The 19,715-nt window shown below is 40.9% G+C and overlaps 1 protein-coding gene across 1 annotated transcript in view; it reads right to left on the reverse strand.

Moving 5' to 3' along the window:
• Positions 1-19,715, reverse strand: part of TG (thyroglobulin) — a 143,308-nt gene that overhangs the window by 15,374 nt on the left and 108,219 nt on the right. Inside the window, exons 42-45 of the mRNA XM_057379076.1 lie at positions 15,977-16,141; positions 14,980-15,147; positions 5,787-5,968; positions 1,682-1,789 (exon numbers count right to left, since the gene is read on the reverse strand). Of these exons, the coding sequence (XP_057235059.1) occupies positions 1,682-1,789; positions 5,787-5,968; positions 14,980-15,147; positions 15,977-16,141 (623 nt within the window). The remainder of the gene's footprint in view (positions 1-1,681; positions 1,790-5,786; positions 5,969-14,979; positions 15,148-15,976; positions 16,142-19,715) is intronic.

Raw genomic sequence — 19,715 nt, forward strand, 5'->3', positions numbered from 1 at the left:
ACTTTTGCACTAAAGTTAAAGTAATTAGCTTAGAACACCAGTGTCAATATAAATATGATTAAAATGAGCTATGTAAACAATTGCTGCACTGGAGAGTGTGAGGAGAGCTAAACAGCATAAGCACAAGAGAAATCTTAAATAGGGCTTGATGGAAGAGAAAATTCTTATCAATTCAAAATCACTGCCTGAAAGCCAGTGAGTCTAAGCTGTATAAGCACTATTTAATCTACTTACAAATAAGATCTAATCGTAGACGACTGGGTCGCTATCATTCTCCACAGCAAGAGAAAACTCGCTAGCTCATTTGAGAACACATCTTTTCTTTTTGTGTGGCTGGATTTTTGGCATGCCATAGCTCAGCCCTGTTTGGAGCCTTGTAAAAATCACTTATCTGGGCCTGTCAGTGGCCAAGAGGAGCGCTGTGAACATTCCCGCTGGAGCTGCCGGAGAAAGAACGGCTCCCYGAGGATTAACTTCTCCGTTAAAGAGAAAGCGAGCCTGTGTTCCTGCAGCATAATGGCCTTCATCTGTAACCCAGATCTGGGCTGCCTCCTTTCAAAAGCTTTTCACTGCGCTATCAGAAAGGGAAAAAACCCGTGCAGTTCGAAAGGAACTTCACAGGATCAAATGGTGCCAGCAGGAACTTGCTGTCCCTCCCCTGAACCCTTTTGGGGGAAGCTTGAGAAAAAGGAAAAGCTCTCAAAAAYCCTTCCTGGAGGGAGGTGAGGGGCAGTACAGGCAGCAGGGAAAAAGCACAGCTTCCTCACAAGGATACAGGATGAGGATGAGCATCCCTGTGTGCTTTGCTGCTCTGGGGTGTGGGTCCAGGGGACAGGAGGGGCCACTGTTAYTGCAGTTTTTGGTCACTGAGCCTTTGAGAGCAGAAGCCACTCTGGTCAGTCACATGGCAGCCCAAAGTGCTGACCACTGCCTGCAAACATCACTGCCTCTTCCTGCCTTCTGTGAGGGTCTAAAATAACACCTTAAAGGCCTCTGCTTACCAGATAATTCTGTGCTCAGCAACCATTGCATCTCCCACAGCCATTTATGCCTTTCTGCCTAAAATACTAAACAGCTTGTCCTGCTGACAATTTTTCAAGTAAGCTTCTAACATGAAGGATGACACAGAGCCTGAGTCTGCAAATGCTTGTGTGCTGAAATATTTTTCTTCCCATGAGACAGTCTGTCACCAGATCACCATMACAGGCTGGAGCAGGAAGGGATAAATCCCAGAGCTCATCCACACTCTAAGCCAGTCAGTACAACTGGGGTTCAACTGCACTGACCTCAAAAAAAGAGTTACATTAATGTCACTAGAAAATTATACCACATTTATCTCGAGTGCTGTGGACTCCCGATGACTCGGACCACATTCTGGTTCTGGGAGATTTATCAGATGCAGAGTAGGAACCTGAAAGGCTAACTTTGGAACTGGTCAAGGTAGGTGAGTTGGAAAGGGGACACTCAATTTAGACATTTAATGGGAATCGGCTCWGTTCAGAAAAAGCATTCCTGTATAGTCAGAGAAATAATGTATTAGAGACCAATCCCACCTTTGCTCATCTGAACAGTTTATTTGAGGTACCTACATATAATCATTTATTCCACAGCATCCCCAAGCAGTCAGCCCTGATTTTACAAACTCTAAATCCAAGAAACATAACAAAATCTATCTGCTTACCTGCTCTGTGAGGAGCTCTCAGGTACGTGGTACATGAAGACATTTCCTCGAGAGGCAGCAGCCCAGTGAYTCGCCATGTTTATGATGGGACACGTGATAAACTGGTCACTGATAACAAAGGAGGAGCAGAGAACAGACAYAGTCACATAAAGGAAAAAAGGGAAGAACCTCCATAAGCAACAGACCTCTCTCTATCTCGATGGTTTTCTTTAAATTTCCCAAAACAGCTCATATCTCTGGCTTCAAATTGACTGAGGGAAACCACAGCCACCCTCTGAGAGACCAGCTCTGCTTAGAATCCACTAAAAGTGCTGTTTTATGGAGTGTTGAACAACAATACTCAATAAAGCAGATCTGACACATGAGAAGTATCCTGGTAAAAAAAAAAACAAACAAACAAATCCCACTTTAGTCTAGGTTATARGAGCTCATGCTTATAGCAGTTTAAAGTTCTTTCTGGCACCACTAGGTTGCGATGGCATCTAATAAAAGTTTTATGTATTTCCTGGGTWAAGGATTAAGAATTTAATTTCTGAATTTGCATCTGTCTGATTTCTTGCATGAAGTTTCCAGAGCTGGAAGAAATAAGAGACCCCTTTTGAAGATAACCAGCAGGACTCATCAATATGGAATTTTTGGTAACATGTCTGGGAGAGAAGACCAATAAGAGTGCAATGAGATGGTTAATTGATAATTTAACAATAGGTGCAARAGGTAAGAGTGAAACAAATGGACCCAAACCTTCCTGCCTTCCTCTGCCCCAAGAAGGGGGCTGGAAGTTGGGGTGAGCAGCAGCTGAAGAAGCACAAGGTGTTCAAGAGGGGCAGGAGACCTTACTGCAGTAAATCTCACTATGACTCCTCAAGGCAATATTAAATATTCACATATCACCACTGCCTGAGGACTCAGCACGTGCTGCGGGCATTTATACACCTTTACCTAGACGAGTGCACGCAAACATATCTGCTGAGGAAGTGGCAGGTTTCAATTCCCAGTTTAGTGAATCTGAAACAGCAGCTTCTCCTTCAGACTTGGTAGGTTAAAAAAAAAACACACCAATGCAAGAACGAGCAGCATCAGAGTAGCAAAAAAACAAGTTGCTATTTTTAACTGGTAGGCTTGTGAAAGGTACTCTTTAGGTGCTATCTTGGTTCAGCAGTTTATTTTAAGCCCATCTGTGAGACCACAAGCTKTGGGCTGACTGACCACAGGGCTCTTCGACAGCTATGGTTGACAACACCCATACAAAACAAAAATTACTGCTCTTCACATGCCTACCAGCATGGGGCTTTAGAGGAGCAGATGGTCTTTGAAAACTAGGGAGTCTGAGGAYAGCTCTCAAGAAATGCTTTGAGAGACATTGCACCATTTCAAACTGATTCTCAGTTGGTGCTGTGGGGGGGGAAAAAAAGCAAGCTATTCTGAGGAAGTAGAAAAAAACTCCTAAATACATAGTAACTGCAAGAATGAAACAGCTGTCTCTTACAGGCATACCAWAGTGGGATAAAAAGAAGAGAAAGAAAAAGAAAATGAAATCAGTTTTACACTTGGAAAAAATACCAGAGAATTACAGCTAAAACAAATTTAAAAGTGGAAAATATGGACAAAATATGGAGAATGTATGTAGTATATAACAACCACTTATGTTGCTTTATCACACTTTATAATCCTGTTAAAACTTTAGCAGTTAATTCCTGACAAGAATTTTTTTTCCTGGCTTTCACTTCTATGCTGGTAGTAAGTTTTTTGTTAACAAGAAACAAAACAAAGGAGAAAAAACCCAAAACCAAAYCAACCRAACRAACATCAAAAAAMCCMRGRWTSRWYWWCYKTTYTCYMCWSTGYRYRTGWKAYWCWKAKAGRKGWSWCTCATCCTGTACCTATGGTTTTCCCTCACTTTCTGCTGTGGCTGGAATAATTTCCAAAGTGTTTAAAGCAAAGTATTATCATCAGATATTGTGGTCTCACTTTTGATTTATCTGCTTGCTCCAGAATAAACCATTCACTCCCTTTCTTAGCCAAGGCATTTGCCTCATATTGTAAAGGAGCAGATAATCCCTAGAGCCAGGAGGCTGCTGAGCCTGGGGAGCTCTTGGTGTGTCCCATTCCTGCTGGAACCCAGCGGTGTGCCAGCCCTTGCAGCTTTGCAGAGTCAGTGTTTGCACCACACTGAGCCCTGGGCTGAATGTCAGTGATCAAATGTGACAGCCCTGAGTTACAGCAGTTCCATACAGAGGGATCTCTGGATGGCAAGAATGGTTAAAATCGAAGTCCTACAGAGGTTTGCTGTGGCTTAGAATCTCACTGGTGTGACAAAAGATCCCCGTGGGTGACAGAAGGAGACTGAAGATGAGTTCTGGCTTTGATCCCATGAGCCACAGAGCTTCCACATGTGCTGCAGGCAGTGGCCCAGATGTGACAGTGACAGGAGGCCCTTCCCTGGGACAGGCCACAAGAGGACAAATGTGGCAAGATGTGTGAGCTGAGAAATGGCACAAAGCTCAGCCCACAGCACCAGCACACCTGGACCACCCAGAAACTGCTGTCCACTTTCTTGAATCAGATGTTTCCCAGAGAATCTTGGCTCCTGTTCATCTCCTGCTCTCTAAGGCTCCCCTGGAGCAACACTGCAGCTCTGATGGAGGAATAAAAGGAAAATCCTGYCTCTGAGGTGTTGTGGAGAGGCTCACAGTGGGACAGAAAGCTTAACACTGAGAGTGCAGGTACCGGGAGCTTGTAGCAATGATATCTCAGGTCAGAACAGAGGTGAAACATCTTGGACAGGTCCATTAGGATTCAAGACACCAGTTTACAAACCACTTCACGGAATAGTGAAGAGTTTTTATAACAGATCTGCCCACAAAGCAGAGACAAAAATAGGGAAAGAGGTTTTTTTATTCACTTTTGGAAAATCTCTTCCACCTAAACATTCAATCTGTGAATTTGTTCGGAGGCAGGAAACAGGAGGTAAGGATATTTCTCCTCAGTTTGCCCCCTTTCAGAAAAACTGAACCACCCCACAGTTTCAGATGTGTAACAGGCTGAAGGAAACTGGCTGCCCATGGGGAGACAGCAAACTCCAGCCTTCTTTGCAGAACAAACCAGAGTGTGACCCAGGGTGAAGACACCCACCAGGCTCTGTGGCTGACCAGGGGTGTCATGAGTGCTGTGGAGTCCTAATTCAGTGTGGCAATGGACTCTGCAGACTGATTTACCCAGAGCTGCTGGGCCCTATGCCATACCCAGTTAGGGGTCAAAGTTAAGCACTCACACCAGGGGCGTGAACACAGCCCACGGCTCCACTTCCACCTGCCAATGGCCCATGCAGTGTTTCAATCAAAGGATGGGAGTGCATTTACTGCTGGCACATTGCTCATTCCTCTGCTGATGTGCAGGAGGTGCTGGAGCATGAACAGAGCAGGCAATGGAGTGGGGAAGGTTGTGGAGCACAAGTCAGATGAGGACCTGGGTGTGGGGTGTTCACCCTGGAGAAAAGGCTCAAGGGGAGCTTAACTGCTCTCTCAACTGCCTGAAGAGAGGTCGTAGTGAGGTGAGGATGAGTTTCCTCTCTCAAGCAACAAGCAAGAGGAAACGGCTTCAAGTTGCGCCTGACATTGTGAACAAATGTATTTTTCAGGTTTCCTAATTAAAAAAAAATGCAATTTAAAAAAAAATGCTGAAATCAAAGTTTTCAAATTTGATCACAAAGGAAAAGTGTCTGACTGTAGGGACTGGGAATAAAAGGCAGTCTGTTAATTCTGCTGTGGCAGGGATGAGACAACACAAGAAACAGCTGATGCACAGTGTGCAACCAACCCAGATATCTTTGACATGAAAGAGTGCACAAGGAAAACATCAGTAATCTGAATCCAATATCCAGTTCTGGAAAGATATGTCAAACTTTTCACAARGCATAAAAATCAGTTCAATTTCTGTTTGCCAATGACATCGGAAACKTTACATAAAATGAAATAATATTCCCCATTTTCTGTTCATTTGCATAAGAATTTCTCAAGCTTTTCCGAATATAAATGCACACTTGAGATAAGCAAAATAAACYTTGCTCAGTCCCAATCACACAGTTGTGACAGGGTGACTTTCTTACCGGGTGGCATTTTCCAATGCCCTGGAAAAGGATGAATAATCATCAGTTGAGTGYTCGAGGGAGTAATACCACGTAGCTGCATCTTCAATGAACGAGTTGGACTCCTCTCCTCCTAAAGAATTTTGCAGAGCCTGATAAAAGGCTGTTTTGCTGTTGGCTCTTCCTTGGCTTTCTTCAAATTTCTGAGAAAAAAAGTGCATACATGGAATTCAGAAACAAAACCAAAAGATAAATATTTTAGAGGAACAATGTAGGCTCAGATCTCCCTCTGCTGGAACAAGTCCTCTCTGTTGTGATCTCTGATTCCCAGGGGATTGAGTGGGGGACAGTCCTACTTTTGCTTTCTCAAAACTGTCACCAACCAGAAATATTTGCTTCCTCTACTACAGGACAGAAACCCTGATCTARCAAGTCCAAATCATAGGTACTGAGCTGTGCCAATGGATCTCTGAGAATACAGAAATCCTGCTGGCTCTCACAGAAGTAGTTCCCAGCCATGGTTCACCACTGCATGTGTGTTTAACTCTGTCGTTCTGATGATCTTTCTGAAGAAAAAATAGAGGGGAGAGAGGGAGAYACTGATCTTTTCCTTTGAAAATTCCAGAAAGCACATGTTGTAAAGTGATTTCATGACTATGCCACTCTGCCTCTTCTGGAAACACCTCAGAAGTCAAAGAAACATGACTGCTCTGAGTTCTGTATTTAGGTCCCTTCTGGAATAATATCTGCCTTAGACCTGGAAGAGAAATTCCATTCCTGCAAATCCCAATTCAGGGAACAGTCATGATCTTCAAACTTCATAACTCTAGGGCCTTTCAGAGAAACCAACAGTGAAATGCCCCTTCCCTGAGACCTGTGATCTGAAACCTTTGCTAAGATAAAGACAAGCACACAGTGCCCATGTCACAGGGACTACCTTCTATGCCAAACTGTGCATCCAAATATATTCTTACTGAAGTTAAAGACTACTGGAATTTTTCAACACATCTTTCTTTGAGGAAGTTTATATGTTATCAATTCAAACATTTCACTTTAAAAAAAAATCAGTTTCAGAAAGAGAACAACTTAATTAAAAGAAATATTTACTCTGAATTTTCCTGTGCATCAAACCCTTTCTAAAAAGGGCACTATACAGGTGCATATTGCTTGAAACTTGGATAAGAACTCCAGATAAAAAGATCTAACAAACCACCTCTATTATTTTGGGCAGTCAGCCTGATGCAAACTAGGCCAGTGTCTGCCCAGTTTAGTTACTGTACATGCTTTACTTAATATATTTTTGATGGCCCACAGCTGGTTTTCATCATGCTGCTAGAAGATCTTTCCACAACCCTATATAGAAAGTACAGATGGAATAACTACTTTTCAGTAGATTCACAGAAAAGAAAGATGGAAAGTAAGTTCCCATGTGCTGAGGCTGAGGTTTGTCCTTAATATTCTAATGCTCTTTATGTTTTGATTAAGTGACTTTAAGGGATTTCAAAACTACCAAATATCCCAAAGTCCAAGAAGATTTTGGCATTTTTCTTTGTATTTGTAACAAATTCTTTTGCTGGAGTTTGGCTCAAGCAATGTGAAAGAGTCATGTGGTGCCAGCTTTAGTAATACAGATGTACTTTGAAAAAAATGGGAGCTCACTCCTGACACGTCACTTCATGTCCAGAAATGCCACACATGAAACTGCATAGCACTCTTGCCTGCAGAATCATTCAGCTTAAAGCCAGCAAGGACACGTGTATTCTTCTGCAGGAAATAGAAATGATCACTAAAGACCTGACTGCAAATTCACTGAATACAAAAGCAGTTTTTCCATCACATCAATTTTGGCACACATCAATTCAGGTTCCTGATAACCAGCAGAAGCATTGCTTTATCTAGTTAAGAATCTCTCATTTGGGGATTGGGGTTACCAGTTGTGTGTAAGAAAAGATATTTTTCTGTGGCAATGCAAATTGCCTCTTGTGTATAAATCAACCTGTACAAGCAAATTTCATGCAATGTTTTTTTTTGTTTGTTTTTTTTTTTTTCTTTTTAAAAGGATTTGTTAACTTTTTCCACACCTGTCATGAGCACTTAAACCAGWGAGAAATAAAGTGAAAAATCCTTAGGGTATTGATTGATTATGTGCCTTAGGAACTGGTCCATGACTGTCCCATCAATGGTCAAGTATCAAATAAAAGTTATGGCTGAAAATCACGTAGGAAAGGAGATGGATCATTAAAAACAACATGGTTAAGCTGAGGAATTCCCTGCCACATGGTTTTGTGGATGCCAAGAATTGGTGAAGATTAAGTTTCCCATATGAATTTTTGAATTAAAAAAAAATAAAATTGATAGTTATTAAGCACAGGAAGATCACTTGAGGATAGGAAGTCCCTGAACTGYAAAGTGCTAGAGGTTTGGAGAGCATTTACCAGAAATATCAGACTTGCTTACCCTGTTCTTACAAACAGCCTCTTTTAAGCACTGCTGAAAGTGGAATTTTGTGCTGAACAGCCCTTTGATCTGACTCAGTGTGGTCAGACTTAGGTATTTAATATCACAAGTCAAGCAGAAGAAGCAGGAGGCTGGCTTGGCTGGACAGGAATCTTCTCTTGGAAATAAGGCAATAAAGGAAGGTGTGTGCCCAGTTGAAGYAAGGTCAGGTGACATGGGAAAAATACAGAAATGCTGCTTGCTGCTGGAGGGACAGAATTCATGTGACCAAAGTGCAACTGCAGATGAAGCTGCCAGAAATGTGGGGGCAATAAAAAGAGTTTTTTAAACATATTAATGGCTAAAGGCAGTGTAAAGATAAGACTGACCCTTTACAGAGTAAAGRTGGTCACCTCACAAACAGGGACATGGACAAGGCAGAGATGTTTAATACATTCTTTGCTTCTGTCTTCAACATGGAAGATGGACCAAGAGGATCTCAGTGCCATGAGCTGGAAGACCATGATTATGAAAATTATCAACTCCCAGTCAACTCTGAAATTGTGTGGGATCTGCTGCTCCAGCTGGAGCCCTACTTATTTGTGGGGCTTGATAAGATTCAACTGAGAATCCTCAAAGAGCTGGCTGATGGCATTCCAAAGACTGTGTTGATTTTTGAGCATTCTCAGGAATCAGGAGTGATGGTGAACATTGCCCTAATTTTCAAGAAAGGCAAGAAGAAGGACCCCAGAAACTACAGGCCTGTCAGTCTCRCTTCAGTGCCTGGTCAAGTTATGGAGAAGATTATTCTGGGAGGTGTTGAAAAATGCCTGAAAGACAGTCATTGGTCTCAGCCAGCACAGCTTCAGGAGGGGAAAATCCTGCTTATCAAACCTGATTTCCTTTTGTAGCAAGGTAACCCACCTATCTGATATAGGGAAGCCAGTAGATGCAATCTCTCTGGATTTCAGCAAAGCTTTTGACTCTCTCACACAATCCTGGACAAAATGTCCAGCTTTCCCCTGAATAACTGTGACAGATGATCGGTGAGAAACTGACCCCTGGGTTGGGCACCAAGGGGTACCTGAAATGGGGGGGGGACATCAGGCTGGTGACTGTTTACTAATGGGGTTCCACAGGGCTCCATCCATGGCTCAGCTCTTTTCAGCATTTTCATTAATGACCCAGACACAGAACTCAACAGAAATTTGCCAACGACACTAAATTGACACAGCATCACCAACCAGGCAAGGGAGAGGAATATCCCTCTCTGCTCTGCACTGGGGCAGCCTCAGATCAAAAACTTTGTGCAGTTTTGGCCACAACAATATAAAAAAAAGACATTAAGCTTTTAGAGAGCATTCAAAGAAGGATCACAAGGATGGGGAAGGGTCTGGAGGGGAAGGCACATAAAGAGCAGTGGAGGTCACTGGGTCTGTTCAGCCTGGAGGAGACTGAGGGGACACCTCACTGCAGTTACAATTTCCTCGTGAGGGGCAGAGGAGGGAGAGGCACTGATCCCTTTACTCTTGTGAACAGTGACAGAACCCAGGAAACAGCGTGAAGCTGTGTCAGGGGAGGTTTAGGTTGGATATCAGGAAAAGGTTCTTCACCCAGGGGGTGGYTGGGCACTGGAACARCTGCCCAGGGAAGTGGTCACAGCATCCAGCCTGTCTGATTTCAGGAAGAGTTTGGACAAAACTCTCAGGGATATGGTGTGATCTGTGGGGTGTCCTGTGCAGGGTCAGGAGTTGGACTCGATGATCKTGATGGGTCCCTTCCAACTCAGTGTGTTCTATGATTCTGTTCTATGATTCTGTGATTTACTGTGCCTATGTACTGCTTCCTGTGGTCTTCAAATTGCCTCAGAAACTCTGGTGACCTTTCTCAGCAATAATTTATAAAAATGTGGAGTCCCTGAGATGTGTTGAGTCAGATAAAAGAGGACTCAACAAGCAGAGGTGGATGAGAAACAGCATCAACATTTGTAAGAGATTGCTAGAATTTTCATCTCCCAAACAGCATTAAAATAGCACAATCTGAAACAATTTCTCAAGTGTCACTCTGACTACAGTATAATTTAAACATCTGACTTAACCATGATAGCCAAACCAAAGCAATTATGTTCAAAATAAAATCCATTAAACATTAAAAAGACAAAAGTATTTTAGCATCTCAGAAACTGATTCAATTCAACCACTTTTCCATGTCCAACAAATGTTCTCATTAKAAAATATACGACCAAGGAACAATTTTCAAATCACACTAGATACAACAGCTGCTACCAGATTAATAGAAGCAGCTGCATGCTATGTAAAATAATTTACATTTTGCTAACATTTAAAGATGCATTAGGAATTGGCCTCAGAGTTATAGTGGGGTTTTCTAAGAAAGCATGTAAGAAAATAATTAAAGGCAGCAGGTGCACCCCTTTATACTCTTGTGATGATTCAAAAACATCATAAACATTGCCTAAATAATGAGTTAAATAATGCTTAATGTTCTTGTTGCTGCAGGGTAGCTTCTGAAGCATGGGGGTGAATCTGGCCCAGTGCTTTATTTAAAAGGAAATTGTACCAGCAGGTAGATCAAATATTTACATCTTCCAAGGGGCAAAATATACTTCTCCAATAAACTGAAATAGTGATAACATTAACAGTGTATGTACRGATCTTAGGCCTTAAATGGCTTTTGACAAACACTCTCACAAAAGATGGTGAAAGATCTGCCACCATTCATCAGAGTCTTCAAGGAATTCCAACCAGTTGAAGGATGAAGGAAAGGGTTGATTTCAAYCCATTTTCCTCAGTGGTGGCATTTAYCAGGACACTGCTTCCCTGATCATTAAAATAAATACACATAAATCTGCCACCTGTTGTATATTGCTGAATACCTTTTCCCATAATGAAATTAATTGACTGTGATATTGTGCAGGATGGAAGATCTGTTTTGCACAGGCCTGTTTGCTTATATGAGGTAAATAAACTAGATTTCTATATACCCACTCTCCTATGTCCTGGTTTTGGGCTCTGCATCTAACTAGACTGTACTAAGGAGGGACAGAAAAAGAAACAAAACACATGAAGTACAACCTCAGTTCTTTCGACTAAGTCCTTGGAATGTGGAGATTGCAAGGATTAGTAGAATAGTTTGCAAGGATTAGTAGAATACAGTAGGACACAGACTGGGCTATAGGGACCTGCAGGCATATACAGATAAACACAGAGCAGCATGAGTGAATCCATAAATCTAATCCCATTAGGTCCTCCCACCTGAGCATCTCACATAGGACAGGGATAAAATTTTGTCCAGTTGGGAATTGAAATCAACATTTTCAGAGGTTTCTGCTCAGCTGCCCTAATCCATGACAGTTCAAAGCTAATATTCCCTGAAGGTCTGCCATGGGAATTGCAGTGAATGGGTTCAAGTTTAACCACTCCATATGTCACATAATAGTACATTGCGGTGCCACTTGCCATTCCCTTAACAAATGGATTCTTAACAAACTCTGCTTTGTTTCTCACTTCATTTTAGCCATCTGATGGCTGCACTGGGGATGAGTAGGAAGTACTCCAGGAAATGGCAAATCTGTCTCAGTTCACATGAATAAGCATTTCAGTGAATGCCATAAAATGGACATTTCAGGGGCATGCTCTCTGCTGCAAATATCACTGAGAGACCTCAGCCTTTCACTGTAAGCAGATCGAACATAAATGTTTTGCTAGCACATAAGTGGTGCCTTCTGTCTTTGTGTTTCATTTTTAATAGCAAAGACCTTAATAGGCACAAACAGAGCGCTGCAGTGGGAGTACAGAAACCCAGCACAACCAAATGACAGTAAAATCCCACAGAACAGCATGTTGCCAACTGGATTTTCCACCTCTGGTCTGGTTGCAGTCTAGAGGTTTCATCTCACTCCCATGTGAAGAGTGACAAGAGTTTATAAAACTTGCATGCAACTCCAGTCTAAGGCGATAAGATTTGCATCACGTCTCAAGCTTGCTTACATCCAAATGTCTCCTTACCATTCAGAGGATCAGTATTAAGAGAAATCAGGATTAGAGCAAGTCCTTGATTGAATTGGCCYGCACAGTTATTATCAGGAACTGGTGGAGCAAGTCAATAGGGGTTAAATGTTTTTTTACCCCTCACTCTTTGCACTGTCTACACTGAAATCAGTCATCCTAAAGAAGATGGAAATTAAGGACTTCTTTGCCAATTCCATACACCTGCAACAGCACCTTTTAGCTGTGTTTATCTACTGAAATGCATGCATGGTTCTTCTCTCYAAAGAGCAAGAACACAACCATAGGTGGATTTTCAAATCAGGGAGGATTTTCAACCTAAAATTCCCCTCTTTGTAGAACAGATGAAATACTTTGGTTGAAGTCAGAGGCAAACTAGTTATTGTACCTTGGTTCCCCAAGTTCAGTTCAGTGCTCTGTCCACYAGCTAAGCCTTCCTACACTCCTCAGTGTACCTGTAAAACCAGATTTGGGCTTTCCCAGAGAGATGCAAGTCAGATCTACCTCAAATGAACCCTTAAAATTAATGTGTAGATGAGTGGGATATGGTGTGGGTTGTCTCAAATCCTTCTTTGAGGTCTATTGTGGGGAGAGGACATTCAGCACAGATTAAAGATCCCTTATGACATCATGACAAAGGAAATGGGGCACAGACTTCCAAGCCACCATTTGCACCAGTTTTTGTCACTGCAGCTAAATGTATCCATGGCTTATTCAGGACTTCATCATCTGACTGACTGCAAGCACACATGGCCATGGCTCGCTCACAGAAATGCTGCTGAGGGCCTGGAGAAAGCACTTTAYTAGCTCAGTGATGGAAGGAGAGCAGTTTCCCAGTAATTAATGCACTGTGTCAGAAGGGAGAAATCAGGAAACTTTAACCACAGACGGGACTACAGACTGGTCAAAATACTCATATTCCTTTAAGTCCTAAAATCTTGAAGCCACAGACAAATGGAAATAGAGGAAAATGTGCATTTAAAAAAAAATCATCAGTACTACAAGACCATGAAAACTGCTTAAGAAAATCAAAAGGAAGAAAATTGAATAGAATCACCTACCATGAATATTACAAGTTTTCTGGAATTCAGATGAAATTTGATTTATAGTATTAGCACCAACTTAGGTAGGTATTGCTATAATAGCTGGCAAAGAAATTAATTGTCCTTCTAAGTAAGGATAGTTAAAGCTTAGCAATTAATAAATTAGTTTATAAGAAACATGGGGATAAACTTCTTAGCAGAGCTTATTGCAATAGGACAATGGGTAATGATTTTAAACTAAAAGTGGGTAGATTYAGACTAAATATCAAGAAGTTTATTACAATCAGGGTGGTGAAACACTGGCACAGATTGCCCAGAAAGGCATTAGGAGCTCCATCCCTGCAAACATCCTAAGTCAGGTTAGATAGAGCTCTGAGTAACTGATCTCATTGCAGAGGAAGCTGGACTAGATGAGCTTTAAAGGCCCTTCCAATCCAAACCATCCCATGATTCTTTGATAACCTTTGTCAAAAGAGATCAGAAAATCTCTAAAAAGGTCTCAGATTGAGGTAAATATGACCCTTTCTTATGGCTGTGTTGCACCAACTTAGTGAGTTCCCTTCCAATCTTTTTTTTTTTTTTTTTTTTTTCTGCAAGTCTTTAAATCAAAAAGATATCTCAGAGTTTATTTTTGGACAGGCAACATTTTTCTGCTGAGCTCTCAGTTACAAGTGTTTTTTCTTTCCATTTCACTCTGACAGAGCTGGGGTTTAGCACTTGTGCCTTTCATCAAGACCATGATTTGTTGCAAAATTTTTAATACATCATGGAATTTCATCTCAATTTTGCAGACAAATGTCATATGCAGAAACAGTGGTAAAGGAAAGAATTTCACTTCCTAGTCTTCGTCACAGGACTTGTAACGTGGTTATTGAGGTTTATTCCCTTCTCACAGGATCTGGATCATTATCTGCAGGCCTCCAGCATTACTTTATATCTTCTATGCCTTTTTCCTATGASTCCCTCTTGTAATTGATTCCAGAAGAGAAAGAAAGATACATGAAATAAGAACAGAAAACTTCTGACAGAGAATAAACTAGTATGAACTTAAAATAAGTGGGCCACTAATTCTGAAGTAAATTGGTCTATGTGTTATTGGCTACCAGCAAAGAAAAGCTGGGATTCACCTTTCATTGCCCTCCAAGAGATGAAATCCACAGTTATAGCAAGATATCAACAGACAGTACAGCATGGACACAATTCTTTTTGGTTTCTGTCTGGAAACCTTAGACCACATATCAGGCCTCTTGCTGTTCTTCGTTACAGCTAGTCCATACCCTGTATCATCTTTACAAGAAAATGTACTTCTCAGAGGCAACAGAGGAAAAAGGTTGCTAAAAAAAACCCAAAAAATGCTGACTTAATCCTGCTGCACAGTGAAGAAATTGATAACCAAGTTACTTTCTTCTCTGTGAGATACTAGCGAGATTGAAGTATAGATAGGATTTAAAGACAGCAAAACAGAAATGCTAAATCACTTCTATAACCTTTTCATATCTCCCACAGAAGTGTTAATCAACAAATATTATTATGCCATTAATCATCCTGACCAGGACTGCTCAGAGATGGACAATGCCTTTGCGTATTTCCATGGAGTATAATTCACAACTCRTAGAAATTAAAAAGAATCTCTCCTGTCTGCACAGGATTACTGTCATCACTGTCATCATAGTGATACCATCAGTTCATTAACAGGGAGTGTCTCCCTACCTTAATTGCCTTGGCTCTGCTGATGAGCCCATCTTGTTGAGCACTTCCAATGAGCAGATCTATTTTCTGAAGCCGAGGGCGCTGCAGGGCTTTAGCCAAAGGTTCCCGGAGGTAAATCCCATCCATCACTGGACCCCAGTACTGGAAAGGGCCACTTATAGCTAGCAGCTATGTTGGGGAAAAAAAAAGAAAGAAAGAAAATTTAAAACAAACAAACAAAAAAAAAANAAAAAAAAAAGAAAATAATAAAGCAAGATTTTTGCAGTTCATTTAGCTTACTCTTTAAATTATATTTTATTTATGTTTAATTCAACTGATTTGATACCCTTCAAGTGAACAAGTGACCAAGTAATGTAAGTGCAATCACTGGCAGGAAACAATGATTYTGCTGACAGTCTCAGTAGGTGAAATGAGCTGAAGAAGTTAAAAGAAATGATTGTCTTATAGTCACAAAGATGTTGCTTTAAATTAGGGATTGACTCTATGCTAGTCCTCATCAGAAAATGTATTGTCAGTGGGTGTTTTAATTTGTGGGTAAAGGATCCATCTCTAGAATTATTTATACAGCAGCTTTCACAAGCCTCCKACTTTGAACACAGAACACTGACATCCCACCCTGCTTCATTTTCTCCATAAATTCTGTTATTAAAGYTCCAGACACTTGACTCTCCTTTAGAGTAACACCCAGGGCAGATGAGAGGGAACTGAAAGAAGAAAAAAAGCTATGCTTAAATTTATTTTAGAAGACACGGTTAAAGCACGTAATGAGGAATTCACTTCCCAAAGTAAAAGGAATTCAGTCTGAAGGAGACCCAGACTGTGACTATTCATAGCTCAGAGGTGGATGTCATGGACAACAACTTCCCTTCACCAAAAATAGTCCAGTTCCTCTTTCACTAGGATTCAGACAAAATAATTTTGTAAGCTTTCTCACAGCTTTGTGTCAATGGAAACTTTTTGATTTCTTGCCAATGGCACATGTTTTGCTATGTTGTACCTTTGTCTGTGCATCATTGAGGACACGAGCAGGCAGCTGGCGAAGGCAGGCTACAATTTCCTCGCTGGTGGATGAAGGGCACCCCACATCTTCAGCCAGGGCTGCTGCTTGGGTCCGTGCTCTCCTTGTAGTAATAATGGATGCTGGAGAAAAGGATGAGCCTCCCTAGGAAAAAAAAAACCAAAATATCAGCCCACAAATATTGTCAGAACACCTGGCTCCCTTGTGAAGGTAAAAAATATGAGAAACAAAATTTGTCCAGCTGCAGAATACGAAACACCGGCTTTTAAATCAAAATAAGCAAGTCCTAAATATCAAAGCAAAGGGGTGAAGGGTCAGTTCAGCTGTTTTCTGTTCTGCCATGGTTATTTAGGAAGAGCCCTGAGAAGTGCCTAAATTATATCTCTAATCAAGTCACACATCTTTCTGAAAACTTTACTTGAAGGAGAAACATGGAGACAGAAGMAGATATAATGAAGGTGTTGTGAAGCACATGAGGAAATTGAGAGCCCAACTAAATAGAGTTTTACCATACATGTTATAACAAGGACTGAGGGCAGGCATGATGTCCATAAAGAAGAGCAATTTACACCCAGGGGCAATGCTGAGGACAAATGAGCGCTAAATATTCATACTGAGTGTAAATTAATTTTGGCTAGAAACCAAACACAGGGGAGTGCTATGAACTGAGGTAGCAGAATAAAGAGCTAAACAAAACTGCAGATCAACCAGAACATGAAGATCAAAACCAGAGCACAGGCTACAGTCCAGTCTCTACTCCAGAATCTATCTTTTTCCTGCAGCTGTGTGCCAACATAGGAAATGTTCTTAACAAGAAAGGATGGCACAGCATTTTTTAGTAAACATGAAAACTACTTGTTGAAAATGCAGATAAATGAGCTTAAATCTGATAAGATCTGACCTAGAACAGAAAGGTTGGAATAGTTCTGATATGGTTCAAGTGACTAATTTCCAAACATTTGCATCAGTTTACAATAATAGCTGCTAAGATTAGCTTTTGTCCTCTAAAAAAAACCCACACCCTACATGCGTGATATGAAAGATCTATTGAGCTGATTAACTTCTCACTSAATTTGCTCAAAGCATAACAAGTCTGCAAAAGCAAGTTGAAAAGAAACAGAAAACAAACAGCAAAYCCTTAAACTGAAATTGTCTCAAACATCTGAGCCCACAGAATTCTGTGCAGCCCTGGCCAGCACCCAGGACATTTTTCATATTTTGATGAAGCAGAGCCATTGATACTAATAGGATATAACTCACAACTGGAGAAATTGGTTTCCAAAAATATGAGGTTATTTTTCGCATGTAGAGACAGCCTTTTTAGYTCACTGTAAGTAGAATTTCCAGTGTTACTACCTTCCTGGAAGGTTTCTCTTCCTTTTTAAAGGAACTGGAAAACAAGCACTGTTGTTAGCTTAATGATTGAGATGCAGGTGGTTGCAGATAATCAAAGGGAAAACCTTTTTTTTTTTAATCTGGGCCACTAGAAGAGCCATCTTGAGTTTTAAGAGGTTGGAAGAACTAAAGAAAGAGAAATAAACACCACTTGATCTTATTCCTCACTTCTGCACTCAATTTAGATGAGAACTCAAGTGAGCAATGGGCTTTATCCTCTCGGGGGATTTGCAGTGGCCTATTTTGTGTTTGTAAGGCACAGTATTTGCCAGCTGCTGACTAGGTGCACTGACTCAGCGGGTCATGAGAGACAACAAAAAATATCTTTGATGACAGATTCTTGTCTGTGGGTGGGTTCCCAGCACTCAGAGTGAGCACCATGCATTTTAACCTGGCCTGTGGAAGAGCATGTTCATCGGAGCTATGATGAGTGAGACCAGAAAAGGGACAACACAGCATGGCAGCTTTCCTCAGAAGAGTGGCTTCCTTGGATTTTATTTGGAATTATGAGCCCCCTCAATATAGCAGAAAAATTAAATCCAGGATTGCACAATATTTACCCACTAATCTAACAAACACATTCTTCCACATCAGCTCTGAACATGCTCAGCATACTTTATCAGGTATCCAGTGCCTCCAAATGTCATTCATTTAAAAATAAAGCAAAACAAAATCATAAAAGCTTAAAGGGCTTCATTTTCCCAAACCCTGAGAGTTTCACAAATTTTGAAAGAGTGAGTTTCTGTGGAAATTCTGAAGTTGCCTTATTAGAAGGCCAARTTTGGTAGGGAAAGAGTACTGATATCAGATGACATATGGAATCAAAAAATTCACTGGGACCAAGCAAAACATCCTGATGTGTGCTTGATTTTGGACACGTCTCCTCCTGGAGATTTTAAAAAGTGCAAAATTTCCCAGTCTAAGATAGCTACAACCTGAAAGACTGCCCTGAGGTCACATGCTGAGTAAAACGATGACTGCAAAAGGTTTTGGATAGAAGTGTCCCACAAGTTCTCTACTGCAGAAGCAGAACTAAAAGCCTGGGCAGGAAAATATCCTTGACACAGCCCAGGATGAGCATGGGCTAGCAGTAGATATGGTCGAAGTTCGATGAGTAAAAGAAAAACTCCAAACTCCTGCAAATACACTTGTGAGGAGAGGGGAGATCATTTGGAGCCTTACTCTGGCTGTGAATATTTTATCTTCTTTCTGTGAGTGGTTATAACAGGTTTATGTGCTCTTTATTCTGTCATTTTTCTTCCATTTTCCATGGCAATGGCCACTTCCTCAGTTGGCTTTTTTTGGTAACACCCATATTCRGGAAGCAACTCTTACATTTGGGRTTTGAGAGAGACCAGATMTTTGGGKTTTGTAAGAGATATGGTATCTACTRCTTTTAAYTGTGTTTAATTTTTACTGGGACCAGAAGCAGAGGTAGAGAWACATGGAACATTCAAGCAGTATTTGAAAACAATACCATTATGTTTTATTCCCCGGTGCATCCAAAATATGTTCCACTCTTTAGAAACATGGATCCTCTTAGAGCAGAAGTTATGCAAGCAAAACTGTACCAGTTCTTAGCTTTTCAAATTCACAGCACAATTTAGGGTTATTGTTCCTTTATTGCAGAAAAAGCCCCTCCAGGAACAAATAAGTGAGAACAGAAGCTGGAATTGCCCAGAACTAATTTTCTTTCTTTTTTGTGCCTGCAGTTTTCACATTAAACAGAAATCTTCCCTAAACACTGAATCGACGTTAGAGGCAGGCTCGGGACATAGAGAATAACAAGAATTACACTMAAAATTTCTCTCTTTTCCTATAAAACAATAATTTATTTGTGTGATTAGTCCCAGTAACCAGTAATGGCGGACTTGTGTACTTTCAAAAATAGGACTATTTAGGCAGAAGCAGAAATAGTGGAGGGCCTGTTTATTTCCAWTACATGACACCCATATTACCACCAACATGACAGAATCATGAATCAGAAAACCAAAAATCATGAGATCAGCTCAAGAATAAYAAACACTGTGTTCTTTTTGTTAGTCCTCTGTTTTTTAATTCTCCAGGAATTCTCCTGTACCTATCAACATAAGAGCTAAAAAATTCACTTGTAAACTAAGTGAAATCTTTAGCTAATCCTGCAGAGTCACTTTTTTTTTGCAAGTGAACCTCTAAAACAATGATATACAAAATTAAATCAGAATCATTAGCCACCTCGTCATCACTGAGAATTTCCTATTAGCATCATTTAGAAGGGATTTACAGGGAACTGAAGCCACACTCACTTCTCGTTTTGGTTGTCCTTACAGACAGACCCACTGTC

This window comes from Malurus melanocephalus, unplaced genomic scaffold, assembly GCF_030028575.1.
Source record: "Malurus melanocephalus ecotype Western Australia unplaced genomic scaffold, MMel_1.1 scaffold_385, whole genome shotgun sequence".
NCBI classification, from domain to species: Eukaryota; Metazoa; Chordata; class Aves; order Passeriformes; family Maluridae; genus Malurus; species Malurus melanocephalus.